General features: G+C 43.2%; 1 protein-coding gene across 1 annotated transcript in view; it reads right to left on the bottom strand.

The window, feature by feature from the left end:
* The window catches only part of ACBD6 (acyl-CoA binding domain containing 6), an 82,769-nt gene that overhangs the window by 43,259 nt on the left and 21,599 nt on the right, over positions 1-17,911 (bottom strand). Inside the window, exons 4-5 of the mRNA XM_036388272.2 lie at positions 12,582-12,667; positions 2,735-2,840 (exon numbers count right to left, since the gene is read on the bottom strand). Coding sequence (XP_036244165.1) covers positions 2,735-2,840; positions 12,582-12,667 — 192 coding nt within the window. The remainder of the gene's footprint in view (positions 1-2,734; positions 2,841-12,581; positions 12,668-17,911) is intronic.

The following is a 17,911-nucleotide window of genomic DNA, read 5'->3' as shown; positions in this document are numbered from 1 at the left end:
TGCTTTGGAAGTTTCCCAGTGCATCTATCTAAACCCCAGGATCTTCTGCTGCCCTTTCTGAAATCCTTTTGCTTTGACTCATCCACACTTTACATTTTTATTTTTGATTTCCTTTCTCCTTTCATTGACTTCTTCCAGGTTTGCACAAAATGGAGGGGATACAATTAAGTGGAGTACTACCATACCACATAAAAATAAAATCTAAACATGCTACAACCCCAGCCAAGTCTTTATTGTCCAAGGAAAGGCTGAGCTGAGTGTCTTTGCAGCTTAGCACAAGTCTATTTGGTGCTTCAGTAGATTTTGTTTCATAAGAAGTTAACTCTTTGTATGTACCCTGCTGATATTTTCAATTTATAGGTATTTAAATCAAAGGATTGATAGTGTGAATTATGTCCAGAAGCCAGGCGAGGCAACTTTTGGATTTGGCAGGATGTATTTAATAAAAATGACAAGATTGTGCCGACATACACTTCATGAAAGGCTCAGTCTGGGTTATCTCTAGTCTAAAATGGGTTCTAAAACTTCAATCAACCTGCATGATATTGGAAAAGAAGTTACTTCCCAGACTGGGAAGAACATGCTTGGATACCAACAATGGAAATGCTTTCAGTCTCATAACATATAATGAAACAACTATTTCTTTCAGGTTCTTCCTTTTGGTATGTTATTTTTTTGGGTTTTTGAGCATTTGTTGGGGTAAACCAGAATTGTTGAAGCTGTGAGAATTTAATCTATGGGAGAATTTTGTCCCAGTGGGAATGCCCTCACAAGTCCTTCACAGGTAAGCAGATGTTTTTGGCTCCTGCCTGTGCTGAATCAATCCCATACTCTGCAACAGTCACCTACTAATATCCACCAGTTAGAAATAGGACTTCTTTTACATCAGAGACTCGTGGATAACTCCCAGAGAGGATGTCATCTGGTAGTTTTGTACATAGTTTAGATACTTCAGCTTCCACAAAATATCTTGAGGTTTTTTTAAACAGTATTTCTTTGGCTGAAAACAAGCATATTTGAACAGAAAGGAAAATACAAGCTTCTGAATGCTGCTAATTACAAAAGAGTATCTTGCCAGTGAAAACAAAGCAATGCTAACATGCACTTATTGCAAGCATATGATCCTAAAAATGAGCTTTCATTAATAAACAGACTCCACTGCATTTTCTGTGGGACTGCCCTGGCCATCTCCTCCTTTAGCCTGTGATCAGCAGGAGGAGGATGGAGCTCAGGAACAGTGCTGTTGTGCTGTTGCAGCGACCGTGTGGCACATGACAGTTTCAGTTCATTGAATTTATGATGTGAAATTCCAATCCTGATTGTGAACACCCTCCCTCCTCTCCTCTGAAAATTAATTCACATGAATTCCTGATTAATACTAAAAGGTCCTGCCATCAGCATTCAGAGCCCCAGCCGGGGCTGTCATGGCTCAGAGGGCAGAAATCTGCTTAGAGCTACAGGAGAACCCAACTGAATTTGTGGCGTCTCAGTCTATGAATGTCTAAGCACTTCATCTGTTCACCAAAACACAACGTGCTGGAAGGAGCTGGGCTCAGCCTGGACCAGGGACAGGGCTAGGTGGCAGTGTGCAAGCAGGGAAACCAAGGTGACAAACCTGGTATGGCCACAACTCCTGAAGGATCAACAGGAAAACTGCCCCCAGTTTGTTTGCTCTTGCCAAAAAAAGGATGAAGCCAATTCACAATTTTAGACTGTTTTTTCTTAGGATTTCTGGCAATGCCTGTATTATCTCCCTGTGGGGAAATGGTGGTTTGAGTTTGATGAGCAGATAAAGACTGGACAATGTCACTGGTTTTGGGAAGCTGGAAAGCCTCTGTCACTCATTATAGTAAAATTAGGCTGTTCTTGATGAAGGAAATGATGGGTATTTGACTATTGATTCAGAATGCTGAACAATTGTTATATTAATTAAAATATATTATATTAATTAAAATATATAATATAATATCATATATTATATCATATCATAAATAATATATTATACTATACTATACTACAAAGAATACTAAAGAATACTAAAGAAAACTCGTGACTGTCTCCCAACAGCCAGGACACAGCTTTTTTTAATTGGTTAAGGAAACAAAACAATCTTTAGCAAAATTTAATCGACCAATTATTTTAGGTAAACAATTTTTTAGCACATTTCACATGTGCAAGATAACAGGAGTGGCAAGTAGAGATAAGAATTGCTTTTCTCTTCTCTCTGTGTTTTTCTAGGAAAAAGCTCTGAGAGAATTATGTCTCTCTGTTCAGAGAATGTGAATGCCACATCTCATTTCCCCTCTATCTGAAATGGTGAAAAGCTTGTGGCATGTCAGAAATCCTCCTTCAACCTGAACAGACTTCATGGGTCAAAAAAGCTGTTTCTCTCACTTCCTACTTCTGTTTGACCACAAAGTGGGGTACAAAGTGGAGAAAGGGAGGTATTCAGAAGATCTTACTCTGCAAATGGCTGCTGGTATTGCAGAAAATAATAGAGAAACTAAGTCTGTGATCTGACATGCTACAGCCCCACAGTTAGACATCCACATCACCAGAAATCCAGTGGAAAGCTGTTTCCAAACAGATTACCCTGTCTCAACAACCAAGTGTTTGTCCAACTGCTGCAGCACCTTGTTACAACAATTCTATCCATGGAATTTTAAAAAGGAGTAGCAGTGAATTAATACACAAAACAGATAAAAGATTGATGGTCCTTATCTTTTCTCCATACCTCCTCATCTGTGACATTCACATCCACTTTTTTTGATTGAATGGCTTTGGTTACATAGTCAATGTTGTTTTCTCTGCAGTAATCAAAAATGTTCTTGTCCTCTTCCCTATTCAGGAAAAAAAGCAAAAGAAGCACCATGTTACTGCACAACACAAAGGCCACATGCACATTATATGCTCTAACTTTGTTACAGACATTTCAGTGCTGTCATTGGATCCAAACAGGCATCTAGTATTGCACATGCAGAATAATGTGCTTTTCCCCACCTCCCCCAAGTTTAGAAACAGAAGATCCTGCTTCCTAGAAAAACAAAGGTTATTTTTAACAGTATTATGTCCAGACAAGTATCAGTTTATTCCTGTGAAATGGCACAAGACATGTATGAAATTAGCCAGCAAAATCCATGTCCAAGTTCTGGTATAAATCACTGCAATCCCACAGAACAGAAAAGGCTAAAGCTGTTCTTCTTGTAAGAGCCACTCTGGGTCACAACAAAACCCCATCCAATGCTATCCACCCAGGACAGAGGCCACTAACATGGCTTGGAGAGAACAGCAGGACAAACAGGAGACCTGCAAAGCAATCTGTCCCTGGGTAAACACATCTTGGATCCTGGATACAACACCAGCAAGGGCTCACTTAGAAGTGCTTGCAGGCAGAAAGATCAAATGATGGTGTCACAGGTGCTTGAGTCACACCTACAGCTCCTCCTACAGCTAAAAGCAATATTCTGGCTTCAGACACAGTAGAACTTCCATCCTTACTTGCCAAACAAACAGCACCTCTAATGAAGTTAAGACCTTTCACAGATTCTTACAAGAATAACATCTTTAGGCATAAGTACAGTGATACCACTGCGCTGCTAGCAGGGAATAAAGAAAAGAGGCCATTGGTTTTCCACAAGTAAGCCAAAAAGCCCACATAATCCTCTCTCTTTCTAGTTTCCAGATGAAAATCATGATTCAAATGAGCCCATCAGCATTGCTATGGGTCTTGGCAGGTTCACAAGAGTTAAACACAGAGTTGTTGCCTCACATGACATCCCCAGTTTTCAATCACCTTAACTAAAAACCTTCTGGATGCTCAGCAGAACTCAGACTGACAGCCTCTGACAGACTGACAGCAAGGGAGCTTGCTGGAGCTTGCTGGTCAGGCCCAGTAAGGAGCTCAGTCTGCTGTGGGCACGAGAAATTCAACAGGGGAATTTGAGAACTGATCCCCTGGTGCTAAAAGGCAGCAGCATTTCTATTCATCTGCATTGCTCTGGAACTCCAGGCTGAAGAACTCCAGGAAGGATAAGTAAAATCTAGATAACACTGGCATTTCTGAGCAATGGGTTACAAACAAAAAGTGACACTCTTCAACCTGTAGTCCTCCAAAAATGAAATGCCAGCAAGGCCATGTCTTCTGCAGAGCACCATGACCCAACTTTGACTTTGTCTTTTATTGTTATGCATCTTGCTTGCTGAGTTACAGTCTGATTCTTCACACCTCAAGCATCTGTGTCCTGCCAGGGTGCCAGAAAAAGGTGGAAAAAAGCACTGATACTTGCTCCAGTGGCAGATGACTGCTTTCTCCAAAGAATTCACTTCCTCTGCCCTCCCTCTCACCTGGCTGCCTCAGTAGCACTGTTCTCCAGCACATCACCCCTACCCTTTGTACACAGGCAGTCCCTGCAGGGACACCTGAGCTGCACCTTTCTAGTGAAGAGCTGGGAGCCACACAGGATTCCACACTCCGTGTTTAGGCCTAAGGACATTCCAGGAGGCTCCCAGTTTCTCGACCAGTTTGTCATGAACTCATTCCTTGGAGGCCTTGCCCGCTCGTTACACATAAGCTCCCGGGAAACAGATCACTGAATTCTTTAAATGCAATTACCTTGAATTCCAGGAAAAAAACAATCCCACAGTGGGATTAGAAAAGGCAAAAGCTTACACTGCTCGAGATGGAGCTTGACAGACTCATGATGGAGGTCACAAGACATGCCTGCCCCTGCTAACAAGGGCTGATGTGATATGCTGGGAAGTCCCTCCAGTCCTGCCTTGTTAGTCCAACCTCCCCAACACAGCCCTGGCTGCCCACAGCAGCCTTTTGGGGGAAGCTGCTTTTCAAACAACCCTGTACAGGAGCTTGGTTCCCCACTGCACAGCCACACCTCCCTCATTTATTACAGATCACTCTTTCTTCCAGAACACCAAAGCAAACCCCAGTCCCCTCTCACTAGAGGCCCACAGCCATCCCCAGTTACTCCTGGGTGATTTTCCATGTCACAGCCATGAGCTGTGCCCTTCCCTCCCTGGCAGTGATGCCACCTGGTCATTCCACATCCTGCAGAGCCCTGACAGAGCTCACAGGGCAGCACCAGAGCTACCAGCAGGGACGTGGCAGCCATAAAGCACCTGACTGTGCTCCACAGGGAGCATCCATGGGGTCTGCGCCAGCAGAGAGGGCACAGCAACCCTGACCTACCACAACCAGCCCATTTTCCCACCACAGCCTCCAGACAGGACTTTTAATGTCTTTTCCCGAGGATATTACTGTCTGTAAGGGGAAAATGACCTGACACAGCTATTTGGATATGATTTAGTTTTCTGGAATAACCAACTCTGCAAATGCTCTATATATCCTCATTCCAAAAAACCACTTTTCTTTCAGAAGTGTCCACAATGGAATTAATCCAGAATACCAATTTCCCCACCTGAAGATAAGGTTTCGGGAAATTTCGTTCTTCTACTCTGCATTTATTTCTCAATCTTTAAACCATTCCTTTGCTCCTGATGCCCTCCTTAAAAAAAATAACATATATTATATCCAACTTTTCTATAAATATTAACAAAGAGAAACAAGCCCTTTCTGGTCACAATGAGAACATTTTACCTACAAATAAAGTAATCATATGAAGTTGCACTCCAGATATTTAAAACAACCTGATCCAGCTACAACCAGGAAGGGAAACTGAGGAAAGAGCTCAGAGGAGTTAAACCCAGGCTTTTGGAGGAACCAATACTAGGGAAGACATTCTTCTTGAATGGTGTGAATGGAATAATGATGAGTTACTGTTATTTGCTGACTTTGCATTGAAAACCACACAGTACAAATAAGAAACAAAGCTTGAAAACTTGGCAACTCTGTTTTTTCCCTTCCTTTATTTTACATGTGTGAATGTGTATATAATAATACCTCCACTGCAGTAGGTACAGGAAAAGAAAAAGGATGTGATGATTTTATCAGACCTGTTCCTAGCAGGAATTTGCACTCCTCATAAAACTGGTAAGAGTCAGCAGCAAGGCCCAGAAAGTGGTAGAAACAGGCAAAACCCAGACAGAAACATGTAAGAAATACAGAAGGGACAGTGCAAAGACATGCTTAGATCATGCTATGGGGGAGAGAACCCATAGCATTTCCATCAGTACTTTCAGAAAAATCTCAATTTAAATCAAAAATACAGTATTCAGCACATCTTCAGATGAGAAGCACCATGAAACTCAACCTAATGGAGGTATGCACAATAATGCAAAACCTGTAGCTAAAAGGAAGACTTGGATGCAATCTTCTTTCCACGTCAAATTGCTGAGATAAAAAGGAGTCTTCAAGTCAGCAAGCACCTGACTGTCAGTAGAGGCAGGTGGAGTTTTTAATCTATTTCCTGAGGATGACCAGAGGGTTTCTCTTCTCCCTTGCTGATAGCTTCTCCAAAGCTATTTCCTTGTGCTCTCCCCCATCCCCAGGAAGAGACGGTAATTCTGATTTAAAGATGAGTTGAAGCATACCTGTTGCCTGCAAATAACACATGGGGCAGCTTTTCCCATCCTTGAATAAAAGGATTTGGAAGAACTTAAACCAAGTCATCTCTCCCCAGGCTTAGAAGCTTTTGCAAACTTTCTCCATAGGCTGTCCAAAACACACGTGTTGAACCAACAGGTTTAAAACAGCTCATGGAAAAGATCTGCTGCCAGTTGATAATTTTCTTCTTATCTGGAGTGCAGTAAAACTCCTTGCTTTCTGAACAGCACCAAGGTTGTCACCGAAAAGGGCAAAGAAGAGATTTGAAATTCCCATTATTTTATCTGGAGTGCAGTAAAACTCCTTGTTTTCTGAACAGCACCAAGGTTGCCACCGAAAAGGGCAAAGAAGAGATTTGAAATTCCCATTATTTTACCCTTGTGCAGAGAACACCCTCCAGGCTTGCCCTGTCCCCTTCCTCCCCCTCCGTGTGTTACCTCCAGCGCAAAGCTCAGGGCACGGGACTGAGACCAGGCTCTACTCTGAGCATCCTCTCCCATTTTCCTGGGGCTGGTCCAAGGCACATCCCAGTGGATTTGCAGTGGAGTGGCCCCGGGTGCCTCTAACAGGTGGCTTGGCCCGTGTGCTTGGCACGGCTGGGCCCGGCTCACCTCAGCACGGCGGATGGAGCGGGACGTGTGCGGGGAGCGAGAGGAGCTCACAACACTCACTCTGTTTATGGCAGGGCCCTGGGCCCCCCAAGGGAGCCATTTTCACATAATCTATAATTATCTCTTCGCTTTAATCGCCTCGTCACTTCGGAGGCTCTCCTGGGCACAGGAAGAGGAAAAGCTCATTAACTGAACCTTTTCTCCTCTCTCCAGCCACCCATAGCTTTTAATTGCTTGGTGTTGTTATTATCTATCAGTGCAACTGGGATCATTTTCATAAGAAAGGGTGGTGGGAGGGAGGGAGGCAGGAGCAGGTCCCTGAGGTACGCTCCACAGACAAACCTTTGCTTTCTCAATTATTTATGCCAGCTGAGGTTTTACAAGTTGAATAAATCCATAACTCAAGTTTATTTTGAGCCGGCAGGCCGTCCCCAGGGAAGTGTTGCCCACTTGCCGGCACAGTCGTGTGCCATCCCTCGGAGAGCCACCGGGACATGGTGGGACATGTGTCATCCAATTCCCCAGCCACTGCACGGCACAGGAGGCAGCTGGGAAAACCCAGAGTGGGAGCCACCAAAGGAGCATGTGCTCTCCAAAGGGAAGGCAGGCCTGAGCCCCTTGCACAACAAAGCAAAGCCCCAAAGGTCACTGCTCGGGGGACAATAAAAAGGGGGGAAGCAATAAACTTGGCAATCATCTTAAAGTCAAAAGATTGGTCTGCTGAACATCACCATGAGAGCACCCCTTTCTAAGCAACACTGACCTGAAAAACCCCAACTCCCAGCTGCCAGGACCCACAGGTGTTTTGCTTGAACACACTGTGGGTTCCACAGAAAGAACAGGAAAGCCCTTCCACAGGGATTGCATAGCCCAGCACTTAATTCCCAACACGGATGTCGCGTGTCTCTGCAGCTTTACACTCATTTCCAGTGCTGGTGTTCCCAAAAGTAGGGCTGGAGGGAGATAACAAAACCCCAGCCGTGCTCTGGAGCACTGGGCTCATCCCAAAACCCATCGCTGCTCTGAAGCAGCATCCTTGCAATGGATGCTGGAAGCACTCTTTAAAATTCAGCAGCCTTTGTGCCTGACCACATGCAGCGACCTCTGGTATTTTCTGCCAAAACAGTTCATTTGTCTCACACAACAACTAATCAATTCCCAGGGCCATCCATCACAGGGGCTCGCACGAGCCGGCCCGGCAGCGGGACCAGATGGCGGCTGCGTTAGTGGGATTAATACAATTCTGATGGATTGCACAGCAGCAGGCAGGTCCTGCACACCAGGGGTGCCTGCTCCACACCCACATCCTAAATGTTTGCCCCACTCATGAGTGGGGTTGCTCCCAAATGTCTGGGGAAGGGGGGTAGTTTTGACCAGAAAAGGGGTTTTTCAGCATCCCTCTGGATGGAAGGAGTAAAACACAGCTCAGGGAGGTCTCTGTGCTGACTGGCAGGTGTCATTCCCATCCTGGCATGCCAAGGCCCTGGGGAAGCAGCTCGTGGCAGAGAGCAGGAGGGCTCCTCCAGTGGAAGTGGAAAGAGACACGGACACTTGGTAATGTTATTTCTCATTCTCCACCTGCCAAATCAATGTATTTGTTTCCTGAAAACACTTATAAACTGCCTACTCCTTGCCCCAGCTTAAAAACAACCCTGAAAAATAAAGGTGGATTTTCCAAGGCTGTGGTATTCTTGGCACATCTCTCAGATTGTGTCTTGGATGAGATTTATACTGGTAACACATCAGTCAACCTCAGATCACTGGTCATTTCCCAGGTTTGTGAAACTCCAATTACAGTGCTTGGATCATGAAAGAGCTCCACTACTACTGCTTTGTTCTGACAATAGGACCAGAAAAGGAACATAAAGCTTTATGGAGCAGTAAAAAACCCAAACCACCACTATAGCAGCCTGAAATCACTGATAATTTCTAAATGTTTCCTTCCAAGGGAACCTCCAAGTCCCATCATCAGTCACCAGCATGCAGGAGTTTTATGCAATGCCTGAGGGGAGATAAGTGATTTGCAGAGAAACCCAGAGGCAGAGCACTATGCTAATACATCCTGCAACTGCTCCCCATTACTCACTGGGGGTACTTGAGCTCTTTATTGCCAGGGTTTATTAATGACTCCTAATTGATGACCAGTGCCCAGTACCCCAAAGTAAATAACTGCTACGCCTCATTAGCTCAAGAGACCTTCTCCTGATTTGAGGGCTGATCTATGAACACACAAATTGCACTGATTTACCCGAATCTCTTTCTAAATTGATTTAATTAGATCGGTATAACCTGTTTCTGTGGATGCTCTTGAATTTATTTGGGATCAGTGCAATGTACTGTGAGCCAGGCTGACCATTTTTCTATCTTGTTCTCAATTAGAAACATTTGAGATAATTAGTGATAAGGAAAAAAAGTGGCCCTGGCACAACCAGAGTTCCTCCTACTGCTGATCCACTTTAGGGCAGGGTATGGTAACCTCACTTTGTCCATCATTTTTGTCCATCATTTACAGATCTGCATCCTAAACCCCAAGCATTTCATTCCACAAAAGGAATGCAAGCATTATTTAGGAATCATTTTAGACACTCAGTTTGAAATCAATGGCACTGCTGCTTTGTTGCTAACTACTGCTGATGGCAAACAAGGGGTTTATTCTATTTCAAATGTTCTATTTCTATTCTATTCTATTCTATTCTATTCTATTCTATTCTATTCTATTCTATTCTATTCTATTCTTTCTCTCCCTTTCATATTAACAGCAACAGCTTGGAGGGTTTTAATTGTTTGATAAACTGTTCAAAAGGTTCTGGTAAACAATAAAACAAGTGAACCTGCTTAGGTGACCCTTTAAAACTCTGCACCTGCATTCTTGTCTCTCTCCTGGTGCAAGCTGAGGTCCAGATAAATCAGCAGCCTTTCCTGCCTTTGGATCAGCAGAATCCTAAAGGGCACATGGTAGGCTGGGTTTGGCAGAGTAATACCTGCTGAAAAATTGCTTCCAGCAGTCTGTCAGGACTCAGGGCTGATGAGGACTCGAGTTTTAGCTTTTAGTACACAAAATAAAGGGTTTTTCTTAGTTATTCTGGGCCTCTTTAGTGATCCTGTAACAAGAAAATACTTATCCTATCAACAGCACTGGGAAACAAACTCAAGTGGTTTGATTTCTATTCAAATTTTTGCAAGCTTGTTGGAGCCACCAAGGATAACTGAGTCAATAAAAGAGTCTGCACCAAAGTTTCTTTTCTCAGATAGCAGGTTTTGAGGGAGCACACACATGCCCACTGAACTGACAGCACAGGACTTACCCAGAGCTATCAATGTGTTTATCTTGGCTCAAGCTAATTGGTTTTCTTTCTCCTTAAAAGTTTTCATGTTCTTCCTCTACAGAAAATGCCTCATTTTTTTTTTTTTATGATAACATTCTGTTGTATGTAGTATTACTAAATGCAAAGTTTATATTTTTCTAAGTAACCACTCACAGCCTCACAAAAGTCACCCTTCTCAGGTACAGCTATGGAACCAAAACCTGCTCTAGACAAAGCTGGACACCAACCCTAATGCTTAGAGCCACTCCCTCTTTGGTTTATCTGCTTGCAGGTTTGGTACCAGAGCAATTTTGCTGTTTAAGGCTATGCTTTTATGAGTGGAATTATCACACTAGAGATGTGCCTATACTTGCATGTTTATTCCCTGTTTCAGGAAGGGAATGAACAGTAGACAAAAGAACCAGGAAATGTGAAGCTGTCCAGCTCTGGGGATAGATGATGGTGACACTTGCTCATTCCTGTCTTGCAAGGAAGACACTGATACCTGGGAGTCAAATTGAGCTGATGGACTACATGAGTTTCCACTCTGCCAGGACACTTCATTCAACAAATTTCAGCAGAATCACCCTATTCCAGCTGTGTGGGAGACTGCAGCTGCCTACAGCCTCATTTGTAAGGACAGCTGTGCTGTGCTAAACAAACAGCACCTATGTTCCTCATGCTATGTTTGGAAAATGTGTTTGCAGCTGTACTCTTGGAAATAAAAACAAACACATGAAAAGATTTAGGCTGGTCAAGTTAACCAGAGCAAACTCTGTTTTTCTGTACATTATTCTGTATTTCAAACCCAAGAAAGGGCATAGGCAGCACTTGGAATAACCAAGACTCTGACAGCACTGTAGGGATTTGATCTACTCCTAAGAGGAGAGCTTGAACAGGATTTAAACCACAAAGCCAAACTGTGAGATCAAGGATATTGGCTGAGACCTGCACTGATGGATCAGGGACAAAAAAGGAGCTGGTGGTCAGCAGAAGTGCCATTCCTCAGTGTGTTAAACCAAGGTGACACCTGACCACCTCTGCTCAAGGGCCAGGGCAAGTGAAAGATGTGCTGGCTCTCCATGGAAGGGGAGGAAGCTTTTCCTGGCCAAGTCCTCCCCTCCCCTCCACTCCAAAGTGGATTGCAATCCCAAGGGAAGTGCCTGCATTGCTGCCAAGCACACATCTGCCACCCTGCCTGCTTGCAACAGCTGCCTCCATTCCTACCTGAGCTCTTTGAAAGGGTTTGGAGCCACCTGATCAACATTTCTGTTCCTTGGTTTGTGACAACAAGTCAAAGAAATGCTGTGCTAGAGTTTTAACTTGTTAGGTAAATTCTCAGCTGGAGACTGCATGTTGAGAAATCAGTGCTCACATTTCCTGGATGTAAAAAGATGCAAGACACTCATTAAAAAATGGGATCATACACATGTAAATGGGGGACTACATGATGGGAAACACTGTCAAAATTTAGTCTTCTCTGACTGACCATTTTAACTAAAAATATTCTACAGATACAGTATTCTAAAATTTCCTCCACAAAATCATTTAGGTATTGGATTTTAATATTATACCCATGATTAGTAAAAAAAAAAACTAAACAAAAACCATCCAGGTGTCTTTATTCAATAGCTAATGTCACTTATGCCTTGCACCTTGACAGTTTTAAGTAGCAGCCACTCTAGTTCAGTAAATGCAGAGCTGGCTTTTCTAGCTGCAGAGCCTAGAAAAAAATTAATTTGATATAAGGCACAAACTGTCCCTGAAGGCAAACATTGTCCAACACTAAAACCTTCACTGAACAGTCCCTAATGAATGTATTGGTAAAGAAATAACTATTTGGAAAAGGTAGTGCCTGAATAGCTTTCTATTAAAAATATCCAATATTGCCTTTTTTTTAAAGCCATATAACTGAAAAATGGGAAGTCTTGCCCTTCCCCCAGATCTTGTGCTAAGGAAAGGTTACTACCTGGCAATGATACAGGCAGATATTGATTTAAATGATTATGGACCTGAAAAGTTCTTTCCTGTCATTTATTATCCTGTTGTAGTTGCCACCACACTTGTGCAATATTAAAAAAAAAAAAGCTTAAAAAAATGACATTAGAAAACCAGAGTTTTTATCCCAATTCCAGCACAGATAATCACCTGATTATTTCTTCTTCTTGATATAATGAGCTGATGACTGGGCCTCCAAATACAGTTTTGCTTTCCTTTCCCCTCTTCTCTGGTGTCTGAAAGAAAAAGAAAGATTGGTCCAGCATCCTGGCTCCCACCATATTCCCAACTCTCATTCCCAGCCCTGGCCCCTCAGGACCCAAAAGCTGAGCCTCTGTGAGGCAGCATAATATTCTGTTACTAGATTGCAAAGCTTGCCTTTATAAATCTATTTAATATAGATTTAAAATTAAATTTTATAATGGGCAGCATTTCCAAATGATTTACTCCCAGGAACTCTAGGATTCTGAATGATTCCCACCATAATAGAAATGAACAATTAGAATAATGATTGATCGATATGGAGCCCCAGGCCTACCTTTTCAAAAAACCATCCTGCAGCCTGGGATCTTCAATTGCCTGACTTCACATTGATGCCAGACTTTCAGCAGGGGGAAGTGCCTGCTGTCTGAAAGCCTGACCCAATTAGGGGGTGCAGGGAACCAGAGACCCCAACTCTTCCATGGCATGAAGTATTTTGGTTTTCAGATAAGCTGCCAAAACTGGTTTGGAATTTGCAGCAGCAATTCCTTACAAAAATCAGCCCACTAATTGCAACTTGCTGCTGCCAGAGGACAGGTCTGAGGCTTTCTGTGATGGCAGAGTGGCACACCTGGGGTGAAAAAGATCAGGAGCAAAGTCCCAGCTTCTTGCAGCTTCTCTGTGGCTGCAACACACAGAATCACAGAAACCTGGAATGATTTGGGTTGGAAAGGACCTTAAAATTCATCTACTTTCACTCTCCTGTCATGAGCAGGGACACCTTCTGCTGGACCAGGCTGCTCCAAGCCCTGTGCAGCCTGGCCTGGAACACTGCCAGGGATCCAGGAACAGCCACAGCTTCCCTGGGCACCCTGTGCCAGGGTTTCCCTACCCTCACAGGGAGATTTTTTTTCTGATATCTAATCTAAACCTACTCTCTTTCAATTTGAAGTCATTCCTGCCTGTCCTGTCACTGCAGCCATTGTAAATAGTCTTTCTGCATCTTTCTTGTAGGTTCCCTTCAGGTACTGGAAGGTCACAATTAGATCACCCCAAAGCTTTTTCTTGTCCAGGCTGAACAATCCCAGTTCTCTCAGCCTCTCTTCATGGGAGAGGTGCTCCATCCCATCTCATCCCTTCATTACACCCAAAAAGCATTGCTATACCATCAGAATTCTACTTAGAAAGATGTTGATTTTTTTTAAATAAAATATACTTTTGTCATTCTTTCTGCTCCTCAGGTTGCTTTTGTTTTAAATCAATGTACTAGCTCCCTATAATACATTCACTTTTACATTCTGCCCAGCTTGAGCCAACCAGTTGCACCTTTCAGTTCTCCTGTACCAGCCCAAAGCCATAACATTAGGTCTGCAGATATCACAGACAAACCTCTTTATGAGGAGAGGAAAGAAGGAAGGGAAGGAAGGGAAAGGAAGGGAAGGAAGGAAGGAAGGGAAGGGAAGGGAAGGAAGGAAGGGAAGGGAAGGAAGGGAAGGAAGGGAAAGGAAGGAAGGAAAGGAAAGGAAAGGAAAGGAAAGGAAAGGAAAGGAAAGGAAAGGAAAGGAAAGGAAAGGAAAGGAAAGGAAAGGAAAGGAAAGGAAAGGAAAGGAAAGGAAAGGAAAGGAAAGGAAAGGAAATTGACTTTCAAGACTATTCTATGGCAAGTAGACTCTCTCAGATTTACAGTAGAAAGTGACATGAAGTTCTCCTTCTTCAAGGCAAAGGGCTTCAGAGTCTTAACAGTGCAGTGCCCCTCTTAAAAAATTATTTAGCAGGGAATCTTACTGTCCATCAATTACTTCGATTCCACTAATAAAATAAAATTATTTCAGATCACCTGAAAGTGCACAGAAGAGTTATTCCTATACAATGAAGCTATACTTACTATTAGCCTATCCTGTTTGATACTGAGGGATGATGGGCATTCAATCAGTGTCAGAAACTGCAAAAAAATTTTAATCTATATTCTTTTATCTCTGGCTACTCTAGTTCTTGGTTGCTGCTTTTTTTCCAAGTCAGAAAAAAACATTTGAAAAAATACATTTAATCTTTCTAGAGGCAGAAATTGTTGGGGAAAAAAAGATTTCTAGGATTAAGTTCACCTTCTTTGCACAAGGAATGCATTTCTACCAAAGATTAATCACATTGATTGAGTACACACAAGGTCATCAGGAAACTTAGTGATAAAGGCTCTCCCAAAAACACTCAGGCAAAAACTTCTCTGGTTTTTAATCCATATACAAGTTACTTTGTCCAAGTAGCTTTTATCTCATCTCTTTCACACAGAAATAGGTAATTCAATATTCATTTTATGAATGTTGAGGCAAGCTTATTCCATCACAATCCTTGATATATAGAACAAGTTTATGCAGAAGGTCCAGGAAAATATTCTGTTTTCTCAGTATTTAGCCATGAAGACAGAGACAGGGCTCCACCTTTCATCCTCAGGGGGCTTCAAAGGGGAATGTGTCCAGGCTTCCCAAAAGAATTAACTCTGCTGGAGCACAAACTGGTTTCTCTCAATGCAGACACAAACTGGTTTCTCTCAATGTAGACACAAACTGGTTTCTCTCAATGCAGACACAAACTGGTTTCTCTCAATGCAGACACAAACTGGTTTATCTCAATGCAGACACAAACTGGCTACTCTCAATGCAGACACAAACTGGTTTATCTCAATGCAGACACAAACTGGTTTCTTTCAATGCAGACACAAACTGGCTACTCTCAATGCAGACACAAACTGGCTACTCTCAATGCAGACACAAACTGGTTTCTCTCAATGCAGACACAAACTGGCTACTCTCAATGCAGACACAAACTGGTTTCTCTCAATGCAGACACAAACTGGTTTCTCTCAATGCAGACACAAACTGGCTACTCTCAATGCAGACACAAACTGGTTTATCTCAATGCAGACACAAACTGGTTTATCTCAATGCAGACACAAACTGGTTTATCTCAATGCAGACACAAACTGGTTTCTTTCCAGCTGCCTTTGACAACCTGCCTATCCATGAGCTCATTGCCCACTTCCAAAATCCTTGCTGCCCAGCCTGCCAGAACTTCCACGCAATATCTGAGCATGATGTTCCAAACTCAGTGACACAAAAAGTGGAGCAAGAAGCAGCAGCTCCCTCCAAATCACGTCACAGCTACTGACAGCACTGACAAGAGCTGGTGTTTTTATTTGTTGTTCATCCTGGCTGAAGGGATCAGTAATGCCCTTTTCCTTCTTAAATCTTTTGAAATTTTAACAGTAAAAGAGAGCTTTTAGGGCTGCTTATATGCAGGTAATGACTCATGAATTTAAAGTCACATTACCCTGCAAACCACAATGAAATTAAAAACTGACACTGCAAATTTCCTGTCTCCTCTGTTAAAAAGGCACTAATAATTAACTATGTGGCTCTCAATTAAGCCAGCTCCAATTCTTTCACTGCTGGCAGCGCTGTCCAGAAGCACTGCAGATGCACATGGAACTAATAATAGTTAAGGAATAGCATGATCCAGGCCTTCCATAATTTGGAACCTGAACCCAAGGGAGATGACAGCAGGAGCAGCCACCCTTGGACCATGCAGGAGAGGTGCTGTAGGAAAGGCAAAATTGCTGTGGGCTCCGTAAGGACAGGACATTGCTCTTAAAATGCCAGTTAAAAACTGTGGGAATAAAGAGGAATTTGTGACAGCATGTGAAGACACCTTAGAGGATTGCACTTGTGTGCCAAAGCACAGGCAGTGGCATATAAGAAACAGGGGAAAAGATGATGGAGAAGTGTAAGACATGCCTTAAACAGTGACATTTCTCCTGTTTCCCCCTTGCCCACTGATTCTTTGTGGCTGGTGTACAATTAAGGCTGATGTCAAAGTCACTGCTCCTGTGACAGTTCAGTTTGGTGGGTGGGTCTGGCTGGCCAAAACCAGCATCAATCACAGGCAAACCAGGGCTGGGCATGCAGCAAACGTACTCCTGAAGAGACATCTTCCACCCCTCTGAGTCCAGATGGGCTCAGGGACTGGCACAGGGAACTCCACTAAGCCCAGAACTATCCTTCTCAAATGTCACCAGGAATGCCAGGAGAAAAGGCACACTCCTGCAGGAACAGACAGGGGAGCATCCTCATCCCTGCCTCAGTGCCCTGGGTTTGTCAATAACAGCCCAGCTTGATCCAAGGGACAATGGCATCCTGGCTGGCTGTCACTGGCAATGCTGCTCCAGGCAGCCTCAAAGCCTGACAACCACTTTCAGAACAGAATGGAAATACAGGGACTAATATTTGCTAACATCATTAATTCTTTTTTTCTTCCCCACTCCCCCTTCTTCCTTTATCCACCATGTCAAGATGTATACTTTTAAATTGTTGTCAGCCATAAAACAGACGTCGTGTCCCAGTTCAGAGGTTAACATATAATGACAGACACATTAAAAACCCTGTCCAATGCCTCACTGAAAATTTCAGCTCCATCTTCTCTTCAACAAGACAGTGGCTCAAACTCACTTATAAGCTTTAACAACATTAAAACCTAATCATGATTGAAAAATAAAGGAGAAAGAGAAGATGGTTTTATCATACTAAGCATTATGGAAATGCAAAACAATTAGAGACAAACATTTTCTTTGTGAGGGTTTTGTCACAAAACTCTCCCATGATTGCAACATGATCCATTTTTCCTTTGGCATTTTTGGAGAGTGGGATGAAAAATATCATTTAAGAGGAGGAGCAGTAGTTTCCTGATGGGGGTTGGTTTGGTGGATCACTCTCTTGCCCTGTCCCTGAAGACAGGACAGGGATGGATTGTTTTTCATTTCCACACCCAAGCTTTGTTCCAATCTACACAAAACAAGCTACAACAGATTTAACAAGATGGCAAATTCATGGGTCCTCCCAATGACCCACTTCAAGCTCGAGAGGCAGAAGTAGCTATAGATATGCAAATGAACTCACTCTCAGTGATTAGCTGGGATGGAAGGGACACAGCTATTTACATGCAGGGCAAGGGACTCCGAATTCTGACAGAAGGAAGGTGCAGAGAAGTCCTACAGAAACACTACAAAACAGCAGGAACAGCACAAATTTCAGTAAAGCCTTTAAAAAAATATGAAAGACCATAATTTTCAGTTAACAGAAGAGCTAGGTCCCAGGCATGGGTTAAATGTAGGGCATCCCAGTTTTATCCAGAGCAACATGGAACTCTGCCTGGCTGGTTTTGCATGCCCAGACACCCAGCAAACACAGCAATAGTTATTTGCCAAGGCACGTGTCTGTGCTGCACTGCAC

This window comes from Molothrus ater, chromosome 9 (assembly GCF_012460135.2).
Source record: "Molothrus ater isolate BHLD 08-10-18 breed brown headed cowbird chromosome 9, BPBGC_Mater_1.1, whole genome shotgun sequence".
NCBI classification, from domain to species: Eukaryota; Metazoa; Chordata; class Aves; order Passeriformes; family Icteridae; genus Molothrus; species Molothrus ater.
This window is presented reverse-complemented; position numbering and strand designations above follow the sequence as displayed.